The sequence below is a fragment of the Haliotis rufescens genome, unplaced genomic scaffold, assembly GCF_023055435.1.
Source record: "Haliotis rufescens isolate VD_foot unplaced genomic scaffold, xgHalRufe1.0.p SCAF_3, whole genome shotgun sequence".
NCBI lineage: Eukaryota > Metazoa > Mollusca > Gastropoda > Lepetellida > Haliotidae > Haliotis > Haliotis rufescens.
Window position 1 is genome coordinate 18,639,513 of NW_025964001.1, and position 27,372 is coordinate 18,666,884.

The 27,372-nt window shown below is 36.9% G+C and overlaps 1 protein-coding gene across 6 annotated transcripts in view; it reads left to right on the forward strand.

Annotated features, from left to right (window-relative positions):
* The window catches only part of LOC124137030 (kinesin-like protein KIF26B), a 324,882-nt gene extending 297,784 nt beyond the window's left edge, over positions 1–27,098 (forward strand). For 5 of the 6 annotated variants that reach the window (XM_048403869.1, XM_046503131.2, XM_046503128.2 and 2 more), the window contains 5 exons: positions 7,498–7,642; positions 16,116–16,278; positions 18,906–22,011; positions 23,404–23,624; positions 24,199–27,098. In XM_048403869.1, the coding sequence (XP_048259826.1) occupies positions 7,498–7,642; positions 16,116–16,278; positions 18,906–22,011; positions 23,404–23,624; positions 24,199–24,384 (3,821 nt within the window). In that variant the 3' untranslated portion in view covers positions 24,385–27,098. The remainder of the gene's footprint in view (positions 1–7,497; positions 7,643–16,115; positions 16,279–18,905; positions 22,012–23,403; positions 23,625–24,198) is intronic. The other variant, XM_046503129.2, reaches the window with a different exon arrangement.
* Positions 27,099–27,372: the final 274 nt, after the last annotated feature.

A 27,372-nucleotide genomic window follows, 5' to 3' on the forward strand; every position in this document is an offset into this window, starting at 1 on the left:
AAATCTATAGTCTAGAAATCAAGAGTACATCAGTACATTAAATGATAAATGATACCTGAAGTAAGCTAAATTTCTTATCCTGAGGCATGAAAGTGATCCGATATTTGTTAAGTCTTGCCAGCATTATGGAATCTTTTACAGGGGTAGGTTATGCTTAGGGCAACATACCTTTAAAGTCTTGTGTAGAGATTAGAAACAAGAACCTTCCATTCTGGAAATAGGACATACAAGCCTCTTCAGGTTTCAATACATCATATAGCCTGGAATAAAATGTGTAATCAATATACAATGCTAGGCAAAAGGAAGTGTACACTTGAAAATAGGATAAAGAGATTACCACTAATTTCAAAATGTTTCTAGGCTGGAATGAGTCGCTGAAACACTGCAAACAAAACACAATTCTGAAACCCGTAACAAATACATCACCATTAGTCTGTCTTACAGCCCCTGATACAAATATATCAAATACAGCCCATGCAAGTCTATAATGTTTGGCAAGTCTAGATTACTGCAGTATCTGAAAATGAAGAGAGTCTCTAGGCTCCCTTTTATTATATTTTTATTAAGATAATTTAAGAACTGTTTTTATCTGTATGATATGTTCATTTCAGAGACTAGATGTTAGTCTACATCACCATCAATAAACCATTTCTTGTTTTTTTCATTTAATAAACAAGTAGTTTGAAATTATTTTTGAAATCATCTTTTCTTCTAAAAAATGAAAAATAATTTAACACAAGTTGTGAAACATCTCCAGGTGAAGTGTGTGGAGTATTTATATCAACTCGTGGGTTCCATCCCCTGCTTGTCATTCAACAACAAATGAGTGGATATGGTTCTAGTGTAGTCCTGCACCATGACCGTGGAATATATTTATTTTATGAAAAAATATATATCTAGAAACGCATACTAAAGCAAGTCTAGCCAGCGCTAGCTAGCTCTATTCCACACCATGACCGTGGAATATATTTATTTTATGAAAAAAATTCAATCTAGAAACGCATACAAAAGCAAGTCTAGCCAGCGCGACCTAGCTCTATTCCACGCCACGACCATGGAATATATTTATTTTATGAAAAAAAATCAATCTAGAAACGCATACAAAAGCAAGTCTAGACAGCGCTAGCTAGCTCTATTCTGAAATCAGTATAGGGAATTTTTTAAAAAAAATTTAAGAAGAGTCAAGAAGGATATTGTGTTAAAATAAGATTTCAGAGACTAATTGTTAGTCTAGGTTCTAGTGTTGCAGTCTCCAATTACAGCTGTGTCATATCAGCCTGTAAATAATTCCCTAGGCAACTAACACTGGAACAGAAATAATCTGTGGTCTGTAATCATGCACAGTCATCTTGATCACATTTTTAGCTACCCCTGGTACCACTCCCCTAGTGGTTAAAGTATTTGCCTTCATTCAGAAGACCTTTGTTTAATACATTCTTGTTGTTCCCCATCATACCAATCCCACTCGAGTCCATGTTGGTCATACCAGGTTTCCCTTCACATGGACATACTATGATTATCATGGCAGGTGCAAAAAGTTGAAATCTGGTGCAAAAACATAATTTGACTTGAAAATGTTTTTTTTAAGAGTGCTTAATGATTAAAAAAATATCAGGGGCAAGAGCAGTTTTAGAGGCAGGAAGGTCATGAGAAACAAGACATTTATTAGTAAAACCACACATACTCACTCACTCACCCATTATGAAACACTGTAGACCTGTAGTCCAGGGCCCCGTTCCACTATAACTAAGTGATCGTAGGCTAAAGTGATCGTGGGCTAAAGTGATCGTAACCTCCATACTTAAACAATTACGACTGTCATAAAACTATGATCCCTTTGTGAAATGGGGCCCAAGAACTGAATTTCACCAATCAACCAGATGATTCAGAACAAATGTCATCTGCAGGATCATTTATGTCTGCATACATGGTTTATCTATGCAAGATCTGATCTTGAAGCTTTTGTCATTGACCAGATGAGAATAGGTTGCTGGAACTGAGATGGGGTTGCAAATGGAATATAGGGGGTGATTGTTTTAGTGACAAAATGAGTGAGTGAATATTGCTTATAGCCAAATCAGCAGTACTGCAGCTATTCATGGCTGATTGTTTAAGAAAAAATATGCTCTAGGGTCTAAACAAGAGACTTTAATCAAAATAACCTCAGTGGTTTCTACCGTTATCTGTAGCTGATTCATCACCCAAATCTACACTGGATCACCCCATTCTGCACAATTGGGAACTCTATGGAAACATAGGTCATTCTATATTTGATGTTTCTCTATGAGCTGACTGGGTTTGTTGGCCTATACTACAAATTACATGCCTGATCAAAGTTTCCATCAATTCCCCCTCACCAGAGACCAGACACAGTGATATTTTCACCAGGGTCAAAATCCAGCTGCGACTCTTCCATAGACTAGCATGCCAGCAAGTACACTGACTCCAAATAGTCTGTCAATACAGAAATGGTGGGACTGGTTTGAAAAATTAGGCAGGGAGATCTTTTCCCTAATTGACAGTTTAAACAAACTGTTTTTAATAAGGTGACATTTGGCTTCCGTCTTGCATGTACTTGGTTAAAGTGATAAGAGGAGGAAGGTATTCCATAATGCCACATTTCAGGGTCATTCAAGTACAGGGCCGGGGACCAATGGATTCTAGGGCTTATGTCAAATGATGAAAACCCGTGGCTCTTGGGCACTAACAAGCCCCCTCTGGAGTTGCCAGCTCATTTTAAATTCAGTCCATGTTTAAGTTCATTAAATTAGCCCTGACTTGTCCCTTGACAGGAGGGTCTTCATCAACACGGAATTACTTGTATCAAAATGCCGTTGCTGGTACAGGATGTTTTTATTTGACTTTTTGCAAGAATGTGTCAAACAGGTCGTAGTTATCTCTTTATTTTGCGTGTCAGTAGATTATGTTTGTTCCGAAAGGGATAGTTTATCAACTTGTTCGGAGGTGTGAGGCACGACACTCTCTCCCTGTTGACTCAAACAAATTGTCATATTTATCTTTCTGCATTGACATTTGACATTGGCACGAGTGTTCAAGATTCTTGTTATAATGATAACGGTGATTACATGTCAAATTTGTCATGTTTTGTCTGGCAAGAAAATATTTATGTTTGCATAATCCATGGAATGTATAAATCTGTGGTGTTCAGTGCAACACAGAAATGTCTGATTTCATGATAGTTAGAAACCCTGTATAGAAAACCAGGGGGTAGACACCATGAACTAAATCCAACTAGTCCACAGCTCATTTCTGTCTAGTGGTTTGTGATACAAAAACTAACTTTTCCGTCCACATTTTCTCTAATCTTAGGGCTAAGACACAAACTAGCAGTTGTGTCGAACCCTGAAAGTTGTTTGTAATCTATGTGGACTTTTTTTTGGCAAAAGCATCCAGATTAATACTGATAGACATGATTCTCTGTGAAATCAGATTTACTGTAACATAACTTCAGTCAACTTTCTAAACTAACATGAATAATATTTGGATTTTTCAAATCATTCTGTGCTCAACATGATGAATTTGAAGCCCATAAAATGGGAAATGCCAAGGAATCACAGAACACAAATGCTTCATCAGATCCAGGCAATTACAGCCTCATCTACTGCTAACTGCCTGTATCATGTTGTGGGTAGCCGACTCCATTGACAATGATACATGTCTCCAGGAGATGTTTGTTGTTGCTGATGGTGAGCTGTGTGTATTCACAGCTGGCAAGTGGCTGCTGTTAGAAGGGAAGGGGGTCGGTCCGTTGTTGGGTGGGGGTGGGGGCGGTAGAAGAGAAGCAGAGACTGAACAATGAGCCCTGATTCTGATTTTTTTCACTCTTATGACAGAATTGTAATAATATCATAGCTTTCTAGAAAAGAAAAAAATAATTTAAATTGTTGACTGATTCTTTAATTTAGAAAGTAAGCTCTAAATAACTGTTTGATTGGCATTTTAGAAGTTGGTGAGTAAATGATAACATGTAAACATAATGGATAACAACACCAGGACCCACTTACACAAAGCAATCTTAGCGCTAAGATGATCGTAACTCTGATACTTTAACATAGGCTTACAATAATTGTAGGGGCGGTCGGGTAGCCTAGTGGTTATAGCGTTTGCTTGTCACACCCGGGTTCGATTCCCGACATGGGTACAATGTGTGAGGCCCATTTCTGGTGTCCCCCGTCGTGATATTGCTGGAATATTGCTAAAAGCGGCGTAAAAACCATACTCAATCACTCACTACAATAATTGTAGTGCTAAGATCACTTTGTACATGTGGGCTCTGGTTTATTGCATAAACATTTCTGTGTAGATTCTTATAGTTACACTGTTTTCAGGCTGAAGTGCAATAAACCAGAAGTTGTTATTATAAAGTTGTATGTCTTATTATTCGCTCTAATTGAGGTTTTATTTTATTTTGTGCAAGAAGAAGTTGATAGTTACCAACCAAATAAAATTCTGGTTTTCTTCCCTCGGGATGAGTAAAACATGTTGGTTGAGAAAATGTGCTGGATAACAGTGTTTATTCCACCAGAATTAATCAAAATTGAAAAACAAACACAATTTGTTTTCAGCCTTAAAAGTATCCCAAATCCATAACAGATGAGACGAAATAATTAATTTTCACCATGGAACCAATTTCTATGAAATATTGTCTATTTATTTTTCCAAATCATTCACAGATCCGTTAGAGGACAAAAAAATCTTCTTCAGTCTCCATCTTGTCACTAGACTCTTCAAAATAAACACACACGGGATGGATGAGTGAGAGCCATGCTTCATTGGCAGGGATGATTCATGGAGCACACCCCTTCCTATGTCAGGCTGAACCAGTAACAACATAGATACATGGTATAAATCTGTCACTAAACGTTTCCTCTTTCTCTGAAAGGGACCATCTTTCTCTCATTATCAATGAACATCTTTCATGTTTGCCTCAAGTCTAGACTCAAGGAAAGCTCCTTCCCTTTAAATTGGTCATCGACTTGTTTATGGTCTTGCATTGAAATAAATAAATCCCTTCACACACCTTGGCTTCAGTGTTAAAGTGCTTTAAAGAATGGCCATTGGATATCCAGTTTTCTGGCTTCAGCCTTGTAGCTATGTAAACACATGAAATGCTTAAACAATCTGTTTTAAAGAATTCTTAGCTTTGGGTATTCCATCTTAACCTTAAAATATTTATTCTTAAAAATTAATGATCAGACTTTTTATAATTTGAGAAAATAATTGGATAAAGTTATCTTTTTCCTTGAAAAAAAGTTGTTTTTATGATGCACTTTTTCAATACATTTAAAAAAAATATATTTCCTATTCCAATTTTTAAAAAAAATGTTAAACGTTTTTATTGTTCCCAGAGTTGTAGATTAATACAGTATTCCATCAAAGACATATTTCGGATTGCGTAGAATGGCACAATACACTCTTTAAAAAATTAAAGGGTTGGAAACAAACATTGTCCTATTTCAAACCAAAATGGTTGCATCATATTTCAATTTGTTCAAATAAAATCTTAAAATTAAAAATTAAAATTAATCATTCTGATAGTTTGAAAATGAAAAGAGAGTCATCTTATTTGCAAACTAAATGAAATTTCTTATAGAAGATTAGTGTGTTAATTATGCTGAACTGACTTTAGACTCTAGTGATCAAAGAGAATTTGTTATTTATGTATGTACAGAAATACAATAATACATCAAATTAAAACTGCCAAAATATTTACACAAGATTATAAAATAATTGACTCGTCTATGGAACTAAATTAATTGGTCTAATCTGTTGTGTTTATTGTAGAACAAGGTAAATTAACACATATGGCCTAGGGCCATCATAGGCAATTAAACGCTAATTACCTGTTAAGAGACCAGAACCTTTATTTAGCAGTGACAATGAAGCACGTTCAGGCTCAAAGAACTAATATATGCTATGTTGTTTCGGAGGACAGTGACCATGTTTATTGTGCAGGTATAGCTCTTGTAAGTGAATGATATAGCCGATTGGGCTTAATCCCCTTGAAAGGCTATAAAAACATCAGTACAAGGGATTAACACATATCATAAAACAGAGTGCGAGAGATAAGTATTTGCAATGCAATGATTTACATGCATTGTGTGCTGTGAGTTACAAGCTAGACAACAATTGGCATGTGTAGACATGGCTCAAGTGTAAGTGTCACAATTGAAATTGACGGGGTCAGGGATGAAATGAACAATGCAATGTCTCACAAGACATCAAGGGAGGGTGTCGTCTGGTTTGTGAGGGATGCTTGGAGGGGGTATGGCAACCGGCAATTAAAACACCTCTGGCTGTGGCTGAAGTGATATAAGGAATTTAGCCGCAGTATGATCAGTTAACTGGTGTGACCGACAGTGGTCATTAGCAGGGCAAGGAGATAGTGGGGGATGGTCTGCTTAGAGGCTACTTCAAGATAACAGACTACAAATCTACTGTAAGCTGGTAAATTCATCAGATTTCCTGAGTAGTAGTCATTGGCCTTGACTTCTCGCATACAGGGGTGAATGTATGCAGAATTGCCTCATTCCTTTTGCTCTTCAGCTGGTAGTAGCTGGGATTTATCTACGATATCTTCCTGCGAATTGCTTCTTGGAGGTAGATATTTTTCTCTTTTTTTTTCACGGGGATTGAATTTCATTTTTGTAATTTGACAGAGATTGCTTGTTGATATGTTTTCATGATATGGCTGTTGTAGAAATTGATTTTTTTCCAACAGGTTTTTATGGGCTAGTTTTTCTGTTAAATATCACTTTTGAGTAAACTCAAATGGATTAGGTCTGTGCCTGAAATAAGTGTAACTCTTTCGATTGAATGATAAACTCTGCGGAAGCTATTTTACACCTCACTGATATGATCATAAAAAGTTGCTGGTTCACTAACAAATAGCATTAGCCTCAGGAGGCACTAGGAAACCAGCAGAGCTAAAGCAGCCAACGTAAAAATAGTTTCTCTTCACTTTCGAGTGGTTGTTGGGCTGTGAAGCTGCAAGTTGGGGTCCAGAGTAAGTGTCAAGTTTTTCACCTTCTTCCATGGAATCTCTAAGCTTTTTCAGGCATTTTTCTATTGCAACAGACATAATAACTGATTGAAATATTGGAAAAAGGTTGTTCCAAATTTTGAAATAACTATCTCCTGCGGTTGATATGAGAAACTTTCATGTAAACTTGGAACTTTATTAAATTTATGGTATAACTTTCTTGCGGATAAAATTGATTTTCCTTTCATTACAGTTGAGGAAGCTTTTAATGGGTAGGTTAGTGTAAAAGATATCATTAAAAATGTATCTTAATTTGTAGCAATACTGCTACAAATTAGGCCATTTTTTTCAGCTTTTCTATACACCATGGCCTCAAGCAGGGAGGGTTTGCATGTAGACTAAGCCTGCAAGAAGTGGTAATAGAATTACGTGTTTCATTGTTGTAATCAACTCAGACAAAGATAATTGATTTAAAATGGATTCTTCTTTTTTAGTTGCTGGAGGGCGAAGTCGACTACACTTGATTGACCTAGGAAGTACGTCCAAGTCGAAGGATCCCAACAACGTTGCCCTTAGTCTCTCTGCCCTTGGCAATGTCATACTTGCTCTGGTGAATGGACAGCGCCACGTGCCCCACAGGTACAGACATATGTAGTGGCATTGTAGTTTCAATTTGATTTTCACCATTGTATTGCTCTACTTCTTTCATAAGAAATATTGATGGAAATTATTTTATTAAAATTGTTTTGTCAGATCTTAGTTCTCGCTACCACTAAACAAATAGTTAAGAACTAAGATCTGATTTTAATGAGATATTATTTTGTTGAGCCTATTCTTGTGGATATTGCCTATTTCTAGAAAGAGGCAGGGATTTAGGAATTAACATACGTTCACACTATAAAACAGGTACTGAGGATGTGGAATATGATCTCAGAGAAAACAGTTAAAGAAGAGCTGGGCTCATGGCAATTGGCAGTCCCATCAAAGTTGGTTTCAACCAACCTTGTCTGCCAACTGAAATACATGATACTTATCAGTCAAGAAGTTGACAATTACCCTAATTACACAGAGACAATATCTGTTTCACACATGGCACTGATTACATTATCAACACTGGTCTGGAAATGTGCCTAGACTGTGGAGCATGGTATACTGATACACAATGAAAATGCATCGTGGAATTTGGGAAATAATTTTCAGCGAACTAACAGAAAACAAACAAATCTGTATATGGTAGTGAGGCCTGACAACATACAATGTTGTGGTCTGAGTTTGAATCCTCAATCACATTGGACATAAACCTTAAGTCACTTGTTATTTGTCGTTTATCAAGAGTCAGAATCCACGTGGTCAACATGTTTCAGTGTTTCTCTTATATTGGCACATATGTAAATTAGCAGACCATATCAAAACAATATTTACATCACAGGGGATATTGGGATTGCTTTATTTGTTTTATCAAAATGTTTCAATCAAAAGATAAATGGATCATGATAGCTGAAACATTGTAGTTGTAAGACTTGGTTACTTTGATGCTGCCATTGCACGTAGCAAACACGACCAGTAACCTTTCTTTTGTTCTTACAATGCTTTTAGTAGGGAGGTTGTTATTTGGAAACAATTACGACACTTCTGATTCTGTAGTTAGGGAACAAAGACCTGTTAAGATTAAATCACAAGATGGATGAACCAGTCAATCAGAAATGCTGTGTTTATTTCTAAATGCCTTGTTTACAAACAGAATCAAAATGTTAAAATGCCATTCTTAGGAGTTATGTAATCTGTGTTAAAGAAACATTTTCATCCACAAGTACATTCAAAAGCCAGGGGAAAATACAGACCTTTCTAAAATGTTTTAAAGGTTTGCAAACTTACACATCAAATAATGGCCAATGATAACAAGAAGCAATGTTAGAAAATGACCTATCACATTGCTTCTCACAGATTGTATATGTTGATTCTTTTGTGAAAATGCAAGCATCATCAAAGAACAAGACAAAGAGATTCTGAACCATTCTCACATGACAATGTTTTCTTACATGAAAGTATTTCGGCCATGTGATATTGTTCTTCCACTTTCATCCCACTGAGACATTATGAAACATATGTCTGTTTACTACCACGCCTAAGAAATAAATTAGAAAAATAATACACTTTCCTTACCAAATATTTAGTAAAATTTTATGAAAGTGGGGTTATTGATGAGATGGTATTTATTACACAGAAAAGATAACATTGTTATCTTTTTTATGCTACATCAGGGATCCTTTGATGCTTTACTTGGTCAATAATCATAAAAATCAATATGGACTTTGGTGCCACGGTCTGATATTTGGCGATGGGAAATGTGCAGGAGCTATAAAATTTTATACCAAATTGATGTGGCATCTCAGAGAAATGTTTTAATCGTATGGATATATCATTACACATCAAGGAGTTAGTAGACTTGGCTGAGATGTGTGATGAGACTAGGGAAAATGATGTTAAAAGGGGTCACTGGCAATAACTGGCATATTTTTCAGCCTGATGGAAAATTTTGCATTAGGTAAAGAGTCTTTCTGGTGAATTAATGACCGATGTTTGCATCAGTATGTTCACATTTGCCTTTTAACAAAGAGGCTTTTTAGCCTTTTCAAGATGGGAAATTAATTGTGAAATATGATTTGAATATTGTATTCATCCTGAGATGCTTTGAACCACTTCAAGGGATTGGAACATATTTTTGATTAGGATTGAGCAAAATGCATGCCAGTGCATACAAGCAGTGCATGCATACATGTATGTTAATTATTCTCTTGAGATTTAATGAATAGTTTTGGTACACACATTTAATGCTAGATTCTCTCATAGCTCCTTGCCTCCTCTATCTGTCTCTTCAACTCGATCATATACTTTCATTGATCATGGGGCATTGTTTTTGGCAACAGAATCATGTAAAAAAACTCCAATCACAACATGATCACACCCTTTATTTATTTTTTCTCATATCTGACTCCACACAAACACCCAACCTTCACTTCTGAATTTTATCAGGGGCACAGGTCCCAGTTATCTAAGGCGCCGTGATTCGCTGTGCAGAGTTGCGGCCCTTGGGCATGCCAGAAACCTATGATTGTGGGTTCAAATCCTGGTTCGCCTTGGTTTGTCAGCACCATACCCGTGCTCGTGGGTTTCACTGAAGTGGTAAACGTTTGAGACCTGATCACTTCGGGCTTTCCTCCCACATTAAGCTGACACGCCGTGATATAACTGGAATAATGTTATAAGCGGCATTAAACCCAACTCACTCACTCTGAATTTTATCCATTACCTATCCTCCCTCTGTTTTTGTTATTCCTATTGACATCTTAACACACACACAGACACACTTTATGACACCAAAATATCTTTTTGCTTCATTTTCTAACTAACTCGCATATTGCCACTACAATCAAAAGTCATAGTATTGAAGAAAATAATGTGTTTAGGCTGAGAGTGAAATTACTTGCAGGCTTCTTGCTGTTTCTGTGATAGATTTGAATCTGGACTTTGTTAGGTTATCTTAGTGATTGACAGCTGGGCTGGAGAAAACCATGTTGACTTATCTGCCCCTGCTGAGATGGGAGTTATCTGCCCCTGCTGTGTGCAGATGATGTAGATACGGGGCTAGCAATGTTAGGGTTGTGTATCCATCTGACAAATACAATTTATTAGTACCCAGTGGGTTTATATTGTAAGATGGAAAATCTAGCGATGTCCTTACACAAACGGCCATGATAAAGTCACACAAGTCTAGGATACTCCTTCCAGTGATTTAATGGGGAAAGTCTGGCATTTGTAAATTGTGCTGCCTATATCATCTATGGGTAAATATATTTTCAAAGGATGGCTTGTTGCTTTCGATACACATGGGGGATGTAAGAAAGGGATATAAATCAAAATCATGAAAATCCCAGACATCCAAATATGTTACACATTTTCAGTTATCTCAAAACAGACTTTTCAAAACAAGTTTCAGTACACACCCCAACGTTTATTAATGTGGCACAAGCATTGCAGAATGGTATGGAAGTACCTTGGGTCAATTTAGTTTTTGTTTTTTCAGGCATCTTGCCTGAAAAGGAGGTAACATTCCAAACAATTTAACCCATCTGTTGATGTTCTGATATTCGTAATTTTGTACAAAAACCACAGGTGCCATGTTGGTGTTGTTCTTTGCAGTGAGTCACATGGCCAGTAATTTTCAACATCCCTTAATTGCAACAGTGTTGTTAAACATGAAATCAGTTCCTGCGATAACCATGTAATTTATGGATATTGTCTAAGATTCCACCTCATTCTTTTGGAAATGTGGCTCATTTTCTTGGATTGGGGTTAGCCAAAGTCACTAATGTTGCCTTTGGGACTCAGAACCAATTATTATGAATCTAATTACCCCTTTGATATCCTCTTCATGAAGGTTGCTTGATTATGCTTCATACGAAGTCTCTTAATATATGATGAACAAATTAAGGCTAAGTGTTGATAAATACTCAGACATCAATCCAGTTTTAAGTTAAAGGTTCAAATTCCATTATATTTTTCCCTTTGTCATTTAAATTAAGCTGCACTAAAAATATGAATAATAAATATGAAATTTCAGCAAAGAAACCTTGTTAGGAAATACCGGGTATGCAAAATTGATATGCATGTAACTTTAGGAATTTGATGGACATGCTTTTCAGACCTGCAGAGAAGTGGATTATTACCATTTCACTCTTTGGTTCCATTGAAGTTAAATGTTTTGAGAAAATATTAATGCATTTGACAAAAAGCCAAGTGTGGGACTTTTATGAAGTGATGGGTTTATCAAGTTCAAAGTAAAATTTTCAAAGATAAACAATGTACTTGAGTTCACAAAAAGTATGTTTGATTTACATACCTTATGATTACTTCTCCAGAATAATTTTGTGTGTGCTATTCTAAATTCAAATCCTTGAGAAGTTAGCCTTTGGAAATCTAAGTGCATAAATGAAGTAATTTGATTATATGTAAGTATTTTACATTAAGTCTTTTATATAGTTTGTATGACATTAAAACATGAGAAAAAAATGAAAGGAACTAATTTACATATCTTAATGAACACCTCACAAGTATGAATGCTTGGAGTGTATTCAAATTTGGGATATTTTTGTAATTTAAGTTGAAAGAAACATGGAAAAGTTAAATCAAGTACCTTGAGATGAAAACAATTGCAATTGAAAAGATTGAAACTGACATAACTTGCACACGTGAAGTGTCAAATGGCTTGGATGAAATTGATTTGAAATTGACGTCTTATTCCAGATGACTATTATACAGTAAAAGTTATAAACTCCCAACTCTCATGTGAAATAAAAATCTGTGGACATGAAAACCAAGACAGTCATGACACACTGTAAACCTTCTCAACATTGCATTCCCAAGTGTCGATGAACGTAGGCTTCACCTGATGTGTGAGGTCTATACTGTCAACCCAAGAACTTTGTCTTGAAACGTCCCCACTGACCGGCCTTCTGAGGGAGGGGACCTAGCAATTTATCTAGTCTAGGTGAAGAATGTTTTCCTTGATTGTATGGACCGAATTACGACAGTCCCTCTTGGAGAAGACTTGCAGAGGAAATAAAGATAGAAAAATCAATGATAGGAGAATTGTGACAAATTGGCCCAGAACGACTGCATGGCTTGCTTCGACCAAGCAAATGAGCTAGTTTGTATTTGCGTTCAGTTTTAGGGTCCCTTAAAACTTCCCGACTGTTTGAAGTTGCCAAGAATGGACTTTAAACTTTTTACTTTTATTCCTGCCTCACTGATTACTTTGAGGACAGTTTACATAAAGAATATCCATGCCATCACCTTCCGAAATATTTCGACTCCACAATGAGGCATCCCCCGCTGAATAAATATTTCGGAGTGGATCTACAGTGCTGTGTGGAATATAGATCTCAATTAAAATCCACTTGCAGCGCCACCTATTGGCCAGGAGGAAATCAACCAGAACTGATCTCTCCTTAATGTTCAGAAACCTGAGTATAAATAATGGCCATAATGTGACTGAAGTGCTCTAACCTGTCTTTACGACAGTGTTTGTCTTCCTTGTAAGTGAGACCAGACAACCGATATGCATTTTCTAATGTATGACTTATTTCAGTGATGTTTTCCTAGCCACTGATGTCATATCGCTGTGACTTTGAAGTGAACTTCAGTCCTTTGTGTAATGTTTGAATTTTTTTATATTTATTTACATAATCATACTTTCAAATATCTTTAAACATTCAATATAATTTCATGATTAGAAATCTTTATATTTCTATTTGCATAATTGTACTTTCAAATATCAACTGTTCATTGTTTATTTCAAAATAAGCTATGCTTAAAACATGGTTGTATGGTTAGTATTCAGTACACAGACATCTCTGTACATGTCATAAAAGCACTAAAAGCTCTTTAATCTTCTTGGTCAGTTCCCTCAGTCCATATTTATTCAAATCGGTCAGCTCAGTGATGGGCATTTAGCATGTAGATAGCCCTGGCGATGATGAGACAGAATTAACTCGGCCAATGATGTTCCCATGAGATCAGATACTAGCTTCCTAAACATGAAACAGGGGCATCACCTGACCTTTGAGCAAGGTCATTAAACTGATTGAGATCTTTATCTCTTGTGGGAGATCTGTTTGCTCTAAACCAGTTGTCATCTCACTGTCAGTGAGACCTATGTGTTGGCATTTGTTTATTTTACTTTTGTGTAAAAATATGATCATTGACAAAAGAACAAACTGAATGGATCTGTACTGTAACAGATACAGTGTTGCACCAAATTGTTATGGGTTATATATTGTTTATTTTAGTAATCTAGAATAGGTTTGGAAAAGCCGAATTCCAAGTTTTGTTGTCAAAATTGTGTTGAAGCGATAGCAACTGAAGTGAATTGTTTTTCAACTATTGGGTACTTCAGATAACAGTTTGTTTATCTAAGGATTGAAACAGGTCTTGGCATTGATTGATGATGAATCTAAAACGTGTGGGCTATGGACTTGAAATTGTTTTTGCATGCACATGTCACACCCAGTTTTTTTCTTTATAAAAATGCTCTGAATGCTGACACAAAAGGCCACAGAGTGAAATGTGAAACAAAATATCTGTATAATTATATTGTTTATAGGAAAGGCATGCCTTTTGCAGAAATTTGCACTAAGTCAAAATAATAATGCTGTTTATCAGAAAAGCAAAAGAAAACATGTCATGTTTTGTAACAATATTGAAGAAAACAAAGATACTATTGCTGAAAGACATTGCTTTTTTAAGGTTCTAAGGTGTCAGAAGGCGCTAGATGCTGGAATAATCATTTTTTAAGTATCAGGATATGCCATTGTCCAAGAAACTTATTAAAAATCTAAATATATCTTTTAATCAATCACACATTTATATGAAAGAAATCGAGTGCACACTGGTCCAATGACCGGGTTAATCTGTAACACCTAGTGCTTGCTTATTCATGAAGTACAGCACTATATAAATGGTCTAATATTATTATCATTAATATAATTATTAGAATGTATTAATATTGAATTATATATCAGGACATTAAGTAATATATAGTCTTGAGCAATAATTTTTCCACAACTCTATGTGAAAATTACACAACCACCACTAAAGATGACTAATCATGACATATATTGTAGCCTAAATGACATCATGCCCTTTTTAATGGCTATAACTGCTGGTGATATAGGTTGACTAGCCATAATGGAACACAACAAAGAGAATGCAAGCTTTTCATGTCACAGTCCTGATGTCAGAGAAAGTTCCATGTGAAAACCAATCCTTTTCAACCATCTCCAACCATCTTTAACAGATGCTTTTAACATACACCATTGATTTTTATGATTGATATGGCTACCTTATACAAAGACTGGGTCAAAGCAAAAAGTACCTTTGTTTTAAATGTGCATGATCCTAATAATACCAATCTCACAGCAGCCATCTTGTGTAGATTAGCTGTTTATGATAGTGTTAAATTCAATAAAAACTGGGCCTGTAAATAAAGGAAGGTTTTATGCCTTCTTTGTGGTATGGAGTTTCCCATAGAAGTGATATAATTCTTCCCTAACATAAGAGTTTCTCTTGGGAACATGGGCATGGTGAAGAAGCTGACTGGTCTTATTGCCAATACGATATCTGTTATGGGTTTTGGGGTTCCGTTACTTAATATAAACGTGGATGTCAAAATGTTTTCATGAAGTATTGTGATTCATGCAATATGAGTCATTTTCAGATAAATTTTGTTTACATGTAGAAAATGAAAACTTGCGCTGATGTGCTGATTATGAGAAAAAGGCCAATTCATGTTTAGATTGGATATTATAGGTAGGTTTTAATTCAATAACCATTTGTCTCCCAGTTTAATTAGCAAACTTAATTAACTTGAGTTTTACACCTGTCTCTGGTTTACCTTGTTAGTTTTATGTTCTTTACTGTCATTAGGAAATTAAATCCTGCTGTCACAACCTTCAATGCTTCGGCTATAAATGTATCAGGGGAGGAGAATACAGGTCGTCTGGGAGGGATAGGGACCTTCATCACAGCAGGCACCTGATCTGTGGACTCAGATGGGGGGATGGGATGTATAGAAAAGGGGGATGGTATATGCGTGGAGGGGGGTTCATATTCTTGGAACCTGCCTTTAAAGCTGATATATTGCCCTTCTTGCCTCATACTCTGCTTGGTATTCCTGAGGAATCTTAAATAGGATTTTCGGGTAAATAATCAACATGTGTTTGGTGGCAATATGGTGTTTTGGCTTTTTGTAATAGAGTCTTTTTTGTAGTGCCCAAGTTTGTCTTAGCGTTTAAATGATGAGGAAATGTGATGAGTCTTCCGGTCATTCATTTGTGCCTGGAACTGTCATATGGATAAAATCGTACCCATTACTCAAACTCGGCTTTTTGTTCAAAGATCATTTTTGCTTGATTGATTCAATGAACAGGTGATAATTATGAAAACAGGTGGTTCTAAAAAGAATTGACACATTAATGAATTACGCTTCATTTCAGAGCAAGAAAATTTAATTGACTTTCTTGACAGTGGGGTAAAAAGCTTGTTTTAATTGCAGGGACAGCAAGATAGCTCAACTTTTGAGAGATTCTTTGGGCAACATGTCATGCCGAACGTGTATGATTGCGCATGTGTCGTCCGGAATCTCCCGGTACAATGAGACGTTGCAGGTGATTCAACTGGCAGCAAGGATACACAGAATGAAAAGGAGGCGGACAAAGGTAAGAAGATCGATAAACAATAATCAATAATAAACAGATCAATACGTGCAAACATATCACCTTACAACACTGAGTAATGGCTGATTGAATGGCTCGTAATCGACTATTGAAAATTTATGAAGAGATGCGGCATCATTTTTTAACAAGTTAATGATTTTCTTTGGCCTTGGTGTTTTGTATGGAATTTGTTCTTAGGTTATTAACACTTGAATTTGAAAGGGAATTTTTCTGCATGGAACGTGATGGTATTTTGAAAGTGGAAAACTTACAGTGCTGATTTCTGTTTTATGGGGGTTTTTTTTGGAGGGGGGGAGGGGTGATGTGTAAAGAGCACCTGCTGGGACTAGAAATACATACTGGTTCAGAGTTTGGTTTTCCAAGAATTACATTAGATGATGATCAAACTATTGGTTTAGACTGAGTGTCGGACTACATAGATGATGGTTTAGACAGTTGCAGACTATGCAGATGTTGGTTTAGACTGAGTGTTGCATTACATAGATTTTGGTTTAGACAATGTTGGACAAAACAGATGTTAGGTTAGATGGTACCAGTGTTAGCAGATAATGGTTTAGAGAGTGCCACACTATGGAGATGTTGGCTCATTGTTGGACTATGTAGATGAAGCCTGCTGGCTAGTTTCATTTCCCAGAGAGCTGGCTTTTGCAGTCTGTAGTGAATGCTTATTTTCAACCATTCCACAATAGTTTTTGGATGAAGATCAGAAGATTCATTTTACCTTCTTCCATTAAAAGTTAAGGCTATATTTTATCATGTGTTAGAGGCCATTCTTTTCAAAACATAAAAATTGTGTTGTTTTTCTAATGAATAATAGAACAACACTGAGGAAAACAAGGATATAACCTCCTTCAGACAATTCATCAGGGCCAGTAAAAAAGGTCATGATTACCACTAGCCTGCTTGACTAATGAAGCGTTTGTGTTTACTGCTGATGTCCCTTTCACTACTCTGGATTTACAGCGATTCAATGCCAAATGTATTTTTATGTTTTGAGGTAACATTCTGTTCAACATACACATTTATGGTCAGATCTTGATCTTTGGGCTTTTTTGTGTTACAAATCATGTTGGGAAGGTGGAAAAATATATATAATTGAAAAGATGTTTTAGATTGTTTTGGTCTTGTTTACTGTTAGTATGGCATCTCTTCAGTTGAACCTATTTTTTTGGTGTTGACATAAGTTTAAATTTGGTGAAATAAAAAAAATCTGCTTTTAACCTTTTCTACTTTTTGTTATTTTAGGGTTGGCTGACGCCATAAAAAATACTGGGCCTCAAGATTCACAATGTAGAGTCGTGATGGATTAGTGTATTATAAATGATGCCATTTGCAACCAAATACCCAATAATTAAATAAAATTCAATAGAAACAACCAGGTCATTATTTAATTCATTGGAAGTTTCATATTATTGTATGAGTGTATATGATAAAATTATGTTTTTGAACACTAAAACAAATAAATATCTGAAAATATATATCCCAAAAATAATCATGTTATGCAGTAGTATGTACCACATCAATAATATCATCTGAGCCATATACGGTAGCATTAGATGCTTTAGAACAGTAACACGGAAAAGTCGTATCTGAATTGTGCCGCATAAACCACAATTGAGACGGTCTGATCCATACCCCAGCGGAGCATTTAGTATAGATGTGCTCTCAATCGATGATCAAGTCAGTTATACCGATAAGGGGAAAACATCCTCCATTGATTTGTATTGTCCTCCATGCGAGCAAACTTTTTCTCTGATTAACGGTTTCAATCAATACTTTCTCAATGGTTAATAACCATCCTGTTGTACAGTACTTGCACGCTTTCAAGTCAACATATCGACACAAGCATCGTTTTAGCATACCCACTCTAATGTATTGAATACGTCAGCCTCTCAATCACCACGTTCACTAAGAGAAGTTGTCATGTTTCAATATTTGAAGAATTGTACACTGGCCGTGTAAGTAAACAGTCATATCATATTGCACGACCCTGATGACGAATAGAAAAGGTATCTGGTTCTTCACTATGTTGACGTGTTAGAGCATGTGCAGTGTATTAATTCATACATGTTTGGATTTGCATGGTATGCAACCAACTTGTTCATGCCAAATATCTTAAAACAATCAAGTTTGTTTTCGTAATCAATTGTGCAAACATACAGATCCGTTACATCATATTTCTTAAGTTTGACACAGGCTTTGTGGTAAAATGCTTTTCCCCCCAAATTGGATATATTTATATTAGATAAGGTTCTTTGCCTGTTCGTGTCTCAAGTCAGTGTAAATCGGTAAGCAAGAAGATTAAGGGTCGTTTGAAGTTTTCTGTACATGTTCTTCTGATAATGGAATATTCAAAGAGAAACAGATTATGATAAGGGGCGTATTGTTGCTTGCTGACCTGCAGGCTTAGCTGCAGTAGAATTTGACTTTGGTGATTTGCAGATGACATGATTGAGAGATTAATGAATTATTTACACAGTTTTCATTTCTATTATCATATTTATGGATATTCATGTTATCTGTGAAGTTGAATTAAAGAATGTACATTCTCAAGTTAAGCCAGGTGTCATGTGATGTACGAAGATAAATATATAATTTTTTATTTTCAGTTCTCAAGCACAAGTTCTGAAGATAGTTCTACTGATGAGAGCATCAACTTCCGCCGTCCTTATCGAGGATTTCGAATGGGAACACTCCGGGAAGATGTGCTGTATTCATCATCACACTCAGATCCCGACTATACCTCGAGTAGTGAACAGTCTTGTGATACAGTTATTTACCTTGGTGCTAATGGACAATCTCTGAGTGACCGTGAGCTGACGGATAATGAAGGTCCACCAAGACATGTACCTCGAACAAACCCTCGTCTTCCAAGGCGACCAAGCGGGTCAAGGTCGTCAGGGGATGAAGGATCCAATTCAGACAGTGGACGAAGTATGACATATTCTGATACACACAGTCGGTCCCCTCTACGATCTGTGACACCCGTTAATGGCTGTGTGCAGATGTATGGGAAACAAATGCACTCGGCTCCAGGATCCCCTCAACCAGGTGCGGTGTCAAGAAGAGCCAACGTGAGAACAAAAGCAGTAATCTCACGACCCCAGCTACCAGGTGAAATCAAAGAAGCTAATGCGCACTGGTCTGAGAAGGGAAGGCAGCATCCACAGCATCCACAGCATCCACAACATCCACAGCATCCACCCCACTCTCCTCATCACTCTAGCAAGAGGGGTATGAGGCCAAGCCCAGAGACGAAACCTCTTCAGGGAGAGCAGTGGGTGGATGGACCTGGGGCTGCAATCTACCCTGAAAAGAAGGCTAGAGAACAGTGGGTGGATGGACCACAGGCATTTGTTGTTCCTCCAGATACACCAAAAACTGCTTCTAGATTCAACAGAAAAGTAAGCTCAGAGGAGCAGTGGGTTGATGGTCCTTCAGAAATGATTGCTGGGCAGAAAAAAGCAAAAGACATTGTGCCTCCTGCAGGGATTGACCCAAAGCAGCCCATGCATACATCATGTAAATTTGAATTAAGAGAGGCATCTGCTGAATCAAAGTCTTCGCCAAGCCACCAGAAGACTTGTAGTAAGGTGCTAAAACAGACTCATCCTAAACATGTGCAAGATTCTAAGGAGCGCCCAGAAAGCACAATAAGTCTTGAAAGCAATCTCTCAACCAAAGCAGAAGCAGCTGATTCTAGACCTGCAAGTATGCTTGATGCAGGAGATGGACAGAAGGCTGAAGGACCTAAACCAGAACCTGCTCCTGAGACAATAAAAGTGAAACCATTTGTTCGTGATTGGGTTCAAAGACATGGAGTTGTTAATGAAACACAAGGACAAAATGATGCTGAAACTGGAATGTTCATTGTAGACTCCGATAACAGAGTCATAGGTACCTTAGAATCAATGTCTGGTAACAAAAAACAAAAATTACATGAAGCTGTTGCAAAGAAACTCTTGTCCACATCTCCAAAGCATTCACCTAAAAGTTCTCCTGCCTTGTCAAGGAAAGATAAACAAGAACCTAAGGATAAGGAAAAGCCTGAAAATCAAACCAAACTGCAGAAAACACAGCTGCCATCTCAGCCCCACCCAACAAATAGAGTGGCAGAGTGGATCAAGTCTGTGTCGTTTGAGCAAGGCTTGGATACTAGTGCCAAATCTGAGAGTTCAGAGGTTGTGATGGCTGATGCTGAGACAAACACAGAACATGATTCAGACTTTGAAAGGTTGGCAGCATCAGACTCAATTAAAGGAATCACAAATGGGGCTGATGCACATGCTGACACCAGTTTCGATAGTAGCATGGACATGGGAGAGTACAATGATAGCTTGTTGAATCGTGAGTCCATTTATGAGATTCAGGTGGAGGAGAAGCTGGAAGGATTGAAGCGAGGAGATGGGTCGAGGGTGGTGAATGATGTGCCTGATGATGAAACCTTCAGTAGTAGATCACGGACTGATGATAATGATAAGGACTGTGAGAATCAGCCTCTACTTGAATCTAGTGCTATAGAGGAGCATGTGCGTGCCCTCACCAGTGGCTCCACTTCAACGTCCAAGGGTATAGAGTCAATGTGTGACAGGAATACATCTCCTGTGCCATCTGATTATGACAATGAGAATGATGTGTTACCTGAACTGTCCAGGCCACTCTTGTTGAGGAGACCTGATGGTGCCTCCAACCCGAACCTTCTGAAAGAAGTGTTCCAGGAAGGATTGGCAGATCAGTTGAAATTGAAGGACAATTATGTAATAAGTGGTGAAAGTGTTTCCATTGAGATGATGTTTGCTACATCTAGTCACAACGATTCTGGAATCAGCAGTGTATCTGAACTCCCTCCTACCTCAAGTTTCTCAATGGGACCATGTAAACCTGGAACTCCAGGCATTGACTATAGTGCTCAAGATGTGCAATCAGGAAAACTGGGCAGTTCAAAAATGCCAATACGATCTAAACCTCCTCTCCCTCAGAAACCCTTGCCAACATCTAAGCCCAGCTCCCTCCCTAAACCCTCCAGTGTTGGCTCAGCTCCTTCCAGCCCATGCCGACAAATTTCTCCATCAAAAAACTCTCACAAAGACCTCTCACCAAATCAAAAAAGCAAAAGCTCTTCCTTGCCTGTTTCTTCACACAACGGTCGTAGCAAAGAAAAAGACCGAAATGGTAAAACCTCATCTCAGAAATCTGTCTCACACCAAGCTGGAAGCCCTCCAGGCAATGGTGTGTCCAAATCTGCATCCAAATCACCCAAAGCTGCCCATAGTAAGCTGCCCATCTTTGGCTCTAAGACCCCATCCCCAGCCAAAGATTCCAAATCTCGGAAAAAAGACAAAGACAGCAAAACCAGCAAAATTGGGAATGGTCGTGTTTCGGAGCTTGTTCACAAAAACAAAGGAACTGATTCTGATAGTGGAAATGACAGCGGAATTGTGACTGTGGACAAGAAACTACTGTCTCCCTATGCAACTGTGACAAAACCCAGGACACCAAGTCACTCCAGCAGTGGACACGGCAGTGACAACAGCAGCACCATCAGCACAGACATCCACTCGACACATGGCAACAAGTCTGACAAGCTTCATGGTGGAACCAGCAGTGGCTATGAAAGCATGCTAAGAGACAGCGAGGCGACAGGATCATCATCAGGAGAAGAAGAAAATACAGATGACAGTTCGGGGGAGAAAAAGAAAGGATCAAAGCGAAAAGGTATGCTTCATCCTCACCAATGATCAAACATTTGCCAATGTAGTGAGTACTGCCACTATATGGATTTTAATTGTTTTTCTAGACATTCTTGTTATGTAGTTCCTGTAGTGAATTTCATTTGATTTATTTGTGTTTACGAAACATAAGATCTAGTTTCTGCTTCACATTAGCTTTGCTGAAATGTAGTCTTGAGACTTAATGTCCTCTATAATGTATTCTTTGGATTTTGTTTCTTTATGAGTTCTTGGCATTTACAAATATCATTGAATCATGCTTTGAAATTAGATTGCGATCTTTCAAGAATATCTAACTATGAAATATTTATTTTCGAATTTGTTAGAATGATGACAAGTGATAAAAGAGTATAAGATTACACATGGAAATATCACATGATTAATATTTGATATTTCCCCCTCTTCCTCAATCGTAGCCGAGTTTATATATAGGAGAAAGGCTAATATTTGCTGATGACATAACACAAATAGCTGCAGCAGGCCATGCATTGTTAACTACACATGGTACACACAACACCAGCACACACAGCCAACACTGTTCTATCCTACATCACTCTCTTGGGTATCAGTGTATACACCAAACTATTGTACATTCTCACATAGCTAGGCTAATAGGTTCATTCCGCTTGCTTTATTTTCCTGCTTTTCATATTTGTTCTGTTTGTGTTAGGCTCACATGATATGTTCTGTCACTACAGATCAACTCTGAAAACACCCTGAATTATTGCCCACCTTTAGGAATTGACACAATGACTAGGTGTTGTCATATCAATAAGGACTCCACAAATTCTTGTATGAGGTCATATGTAAAACATGATAATGAAAACCTTTTGGTCATATGATCTACCGCTGTAAATAAATATGGATCTGATCCAAGGGACATAACTCTCATTCCTGTAAGATATTCCTAGTTATTAGGGTAGGTTGATTTGGTGCTGATTAAATGTTTAATTCATGGAGAGAATAACAGTATATATTATGTACTGCTGTTGTATATGTCCTTAATGGAAATTATTGGCAAGGCTTGAGATGAATATTTTTCAACTTGTTCAGCAATCTGTCTTACTGCTTCATTTTCATAATTATATATCATACACAAAATAGCACGACCACTAATAACAAAGAAACATTGAAACGATCTACTTAGACGTTTTTAGCCATATTCAGAATAAATGTTATTTATATTATTATTATGTTACCGATGCTAAAAATGAATTTGCAAGAGGCAAACTGAAATCACCAGCAGTGCTCTCAAATATATCTAGCATAAGTTTCATGCATTTGTGATTTTAGAAAATATGGACTTTTCTCAATAAACAGTAACTGTAAGAACTGTGAAATTATACAACATGCCTGACATTAGTGCTGTTGGTTCCAGGAACTCGACGAAGTCGATCAGCGCCTGCTAGGTCATCAGAGAGTCCCCCTGACAGTTGCAAGCAAAGCCCTTCAGTTAGTCGCAAAGCTATGAGCCCGTCGCCACGTGCTTGGGTGGACACGCGTCACATGGGGAAGGTAAAGGAAGAACCGTTAGACATCAAGAGCTATGATGCAAACGATGTAGAGAGATTTGAGAGACGCAGGACCGACGAGAAAGAGGTGCGATTTCCGCCAATTTCTTGTTCGGATTTGCTTGCTAAATTTGTACCTGCTTGATTTGCTTTTGGCATTTCTTTAGTCAGTCTATGCAACCTGAGCATCAGTGAATCCAGCTCTTGCTTTTTGTAGTGGTTTGAGTGTGTGAATGCTGCTTTATATATGAAGTGTTATATTCAGTTGTGGTACAACTAGTTCCAGCTTGATTTATATTTTAGGTTAGATTTGTGTTTGGTGTTTGGTCCCACAGTCCGCAATACTCCAGTATATCTCGGCATCATGTATTTAATCCAGTCTGGACTAGACAAACCACGGATCTGTTCTAACCTGGAATCCCATGGAGTGTAGATATGTAAATTTAATGCAGTACGACTAGTTTGTGTTTTATTGCATTTCAGTACAATTTGTGCAAACTTATATTTTCTGATTTGTGTGTCCAGTTGAAGTGTTCCTGTTCCTTAAAGCAGTTGCCTTGCTAGCTAGTTACTGATGAACATGTTAATAATATTTAATCCTTTGCATGGATGCCTTATGACAAGGAGCCCAAATTCACATTTATGACTTTTTATGATTCTAGACGAAGTTGTCTGAGCAACAGAGGAAGGAACGTGTGAAGGAGCTTCTTAACAAGCAGGAAGACCTCAAACAGGAGTTGACAGCGGCAAAAGACCGCATTATGATGGAGAGAAGCACGTGGAGCTTCGACTGTAAGTTTCTTATGTGCTTCTCATGTAAGAGCCGATCGCGCCGGACCGATGTTTGATGTGTCACATGACCCGACCTGCAGTAGCATCGTATGCCAGCACGCAACTGCACCAAATCTTTCGTGTTTTGTTCCAAGAGGAGTCGATTTAAATCTCTCTAGCACTGTCTCTCCATCGAGCTTTGGTTGTATTCCTCCACAGTCTCTGCTACCATGGTGTAGCTGAATCTCATTGTTTAGTTCCTTAGTTCAATATGTCTGAAGGGCAGGTTGACAATTTGGGTGAAATTTCAAGGGTAGATTTAGTGATATCTCAAAAAGAATAAATTTTCAGGACAGATTTGAATCAAATTTTTTCATTCTTGATTTGAATTGTTTCAGAAGACATTAATAGACTTTCATTGAATGAAAGGAATTGGTATTGGGAAATGACTGTTTGAAAAGTGGATCCATGATGGCTTCTCTTCACCTAAATGTACCCTTGAATTTATCGAATCAGTGTTAGAAACTGATTACATTTTGACACCACATGGTTTTGTATTCTTCCTTCCTGACAGGTGTAAGAACTCCACAGACAACATCATATTTTGTCATCGCACATTTTCTTTGAACCCTTGCCATTGATATGATCTCCATGTCTTGTACCATCTCCATTGCTAATGTACCTCACTGTAAAAATTCAAGACCTCATTTTGCATCTAAAGTTTATTTAAAGTCATACTGACCTTATGCAAAAGTGTACTACATTATTTTCTAACCACCTTTTTCTGTATGCAATTTTGATATTTTTTGTTAAGCATTCGCTTTCATTCAACCAATACCTCCAGTGTAACCGAGGTCTCTGATTTGATGTACATAATGTTTGAATGCTATGCAACAATGTATTTTAGCTCTTGTTGATTATGCAGTCTAAGTTTGGTGCATATTTGGGTGAAATCGATTACCACCTTGCCCTTGACATTGGAAATGTACATTACTGTCTGAAATGTACAGGGTTTAAATGTTACTATCCTCACTCTGTTAATGTGTATACATTGTCGTATTTTGCAACAGCTGTATGATGTCAGCCCAGCTGCACACAATATTTTGTTGTTTAGGTGGCACTTTTAAGTGAATCTTTCCTTTTAGAATTTTGTTGTCATCCATCCCTAGAAAGAATAAGTTTCTTTTTTTTCTTTCCAAGATGATATATTTCCAAAAAAGCTATTTTGTCAATAAAATGTTTCCTTTGAAAATGATTTGATAATTTGAAGACCTGTAAATAACAATGCCCTTGAATGTTTGTTTTTCATCCAACAATTTATCTAAAAAATAAAGTATTTGTAAAAGTATCCTACAATTAAACTTTTTCTCTGATTATGTTAACTTAATTGGTTCTAAATTGTTGTTAAAATATGAAAGTTATGTTGGTTAAAGATTTGAAATCTATTTCATCTGAAATGTCTCGTTTAATCATTTCAGTGTTTGTGGCAGGGCTGTGCGATATTGATGATCCGGGTTATATTGAAGCGCTAGAAAAGGAAACTCTTATTTTGGAGAAACGGGTCCAAGCATGTCAATCACATGTCATGATTGTCACTTGTTTTGATGGCAATTCCAAATCAAAATCTCATAGTGAAACATCCATAGTTTAGACCTTGTGAAAAAACAACAAACAAAAAATGAGATTAGCGAAGTTCAGTATTAGCTACTGAGATTTGATTTCATTTTACTGAAAAAGTAATAATGTACAATTCAAATTGTTATGTTATATTATATAATGTTATGTTATACAGATTTTATCTGTAATTATTTGGGTTAAACTAAAAGAAGTTGAGTACACTAGATTGTACGCCACAAATGAAATTTTAGCTGCATTTTAGAGTGAATGTACCGGTATGTTTGTTGTATTGATTAGAATTTTATAACAAGAAGTTACTGCTATACAAAGTGCACAGTTATTGCATCATGACACCATATTTTAGCATTTATAAGCCAAATATCAAAATGATAAGAAACCCAGAGCAAGAGGAGTGGCACAATCAGGGAATGGTTGCCAATAGGTCAGTGTGGTAAGGGAGGGAACTCCACTCAGCTTAAACATGGTAACTGATGATATGCAATATTAATGTTAACATGACAAGAGAGGGTTCAAAACTGCTGTCAACTTTTTTCTTTTTGTTAAAAACAATATTTTGTTTTTGTGGTTCAAATTAGAGTTTACCAATGTAGGTACATTACTACAAGAGCAATTTAGAACAATTTTCATTGGGAAATGTTTGTATCATTTCCATGGTAACACTGGTGCTCTTTAATATTTGAACCTTCCTACATTGGGGAGGGAAATTTTATGAATTTATAAAATTTGATATCCCTCTCCCCTTCAAGGCCCAATATGCCAAAATATGTTGTACATATTTTTCTCGGGCTGAAAGTTTTCATGGAACTGCCTTTGGGTAGCTTGTGCTGTGGCTTAGAAAAGACAAAATTTGCTATATCTTGTATTATATACCGATGACAAAACAAGGTCACCTCAACAGTGACTGAACCTAATGAAGTTGTCTTTCAAGTACTGAAGAAATGTTTTGGGGAATTTGTTTGCGAAATTCTGCCCAAAGAATGTTTTTATCTACTTTTAAGACTTGTATGATTATGTGTTCTTATGGTGGTGATAGCGTATAGGTCCATAACCATTGAATTGTCCTGTATTTATTTGTATTCATATTAGAATGATGTACAATTACTCTCTTTATATATATTACCATGTGCAGAATAAAAGACAGATTTAAATATAATCTGTGTCTTTGTCTTTTTCACTTAATAGAGTTGGGTCGAAAAGATTCCCTTGAGCAGTGGATTATTGTGATTTATTCAATGACATTGCCAATTTAACATCTACGAAAGGTGTATTTCATTACTTTAAATATTTTCACAGAATTGTGAATTAATACATGTCGGGATTTTTCACATGTGATATCGATTTTGCCACCGAAGTGAAAACCCAAACACAATTATGATCTAAAAGTGTTTATTCTAAGTAAGGATCTGAATTTATGGATGAACAACTTC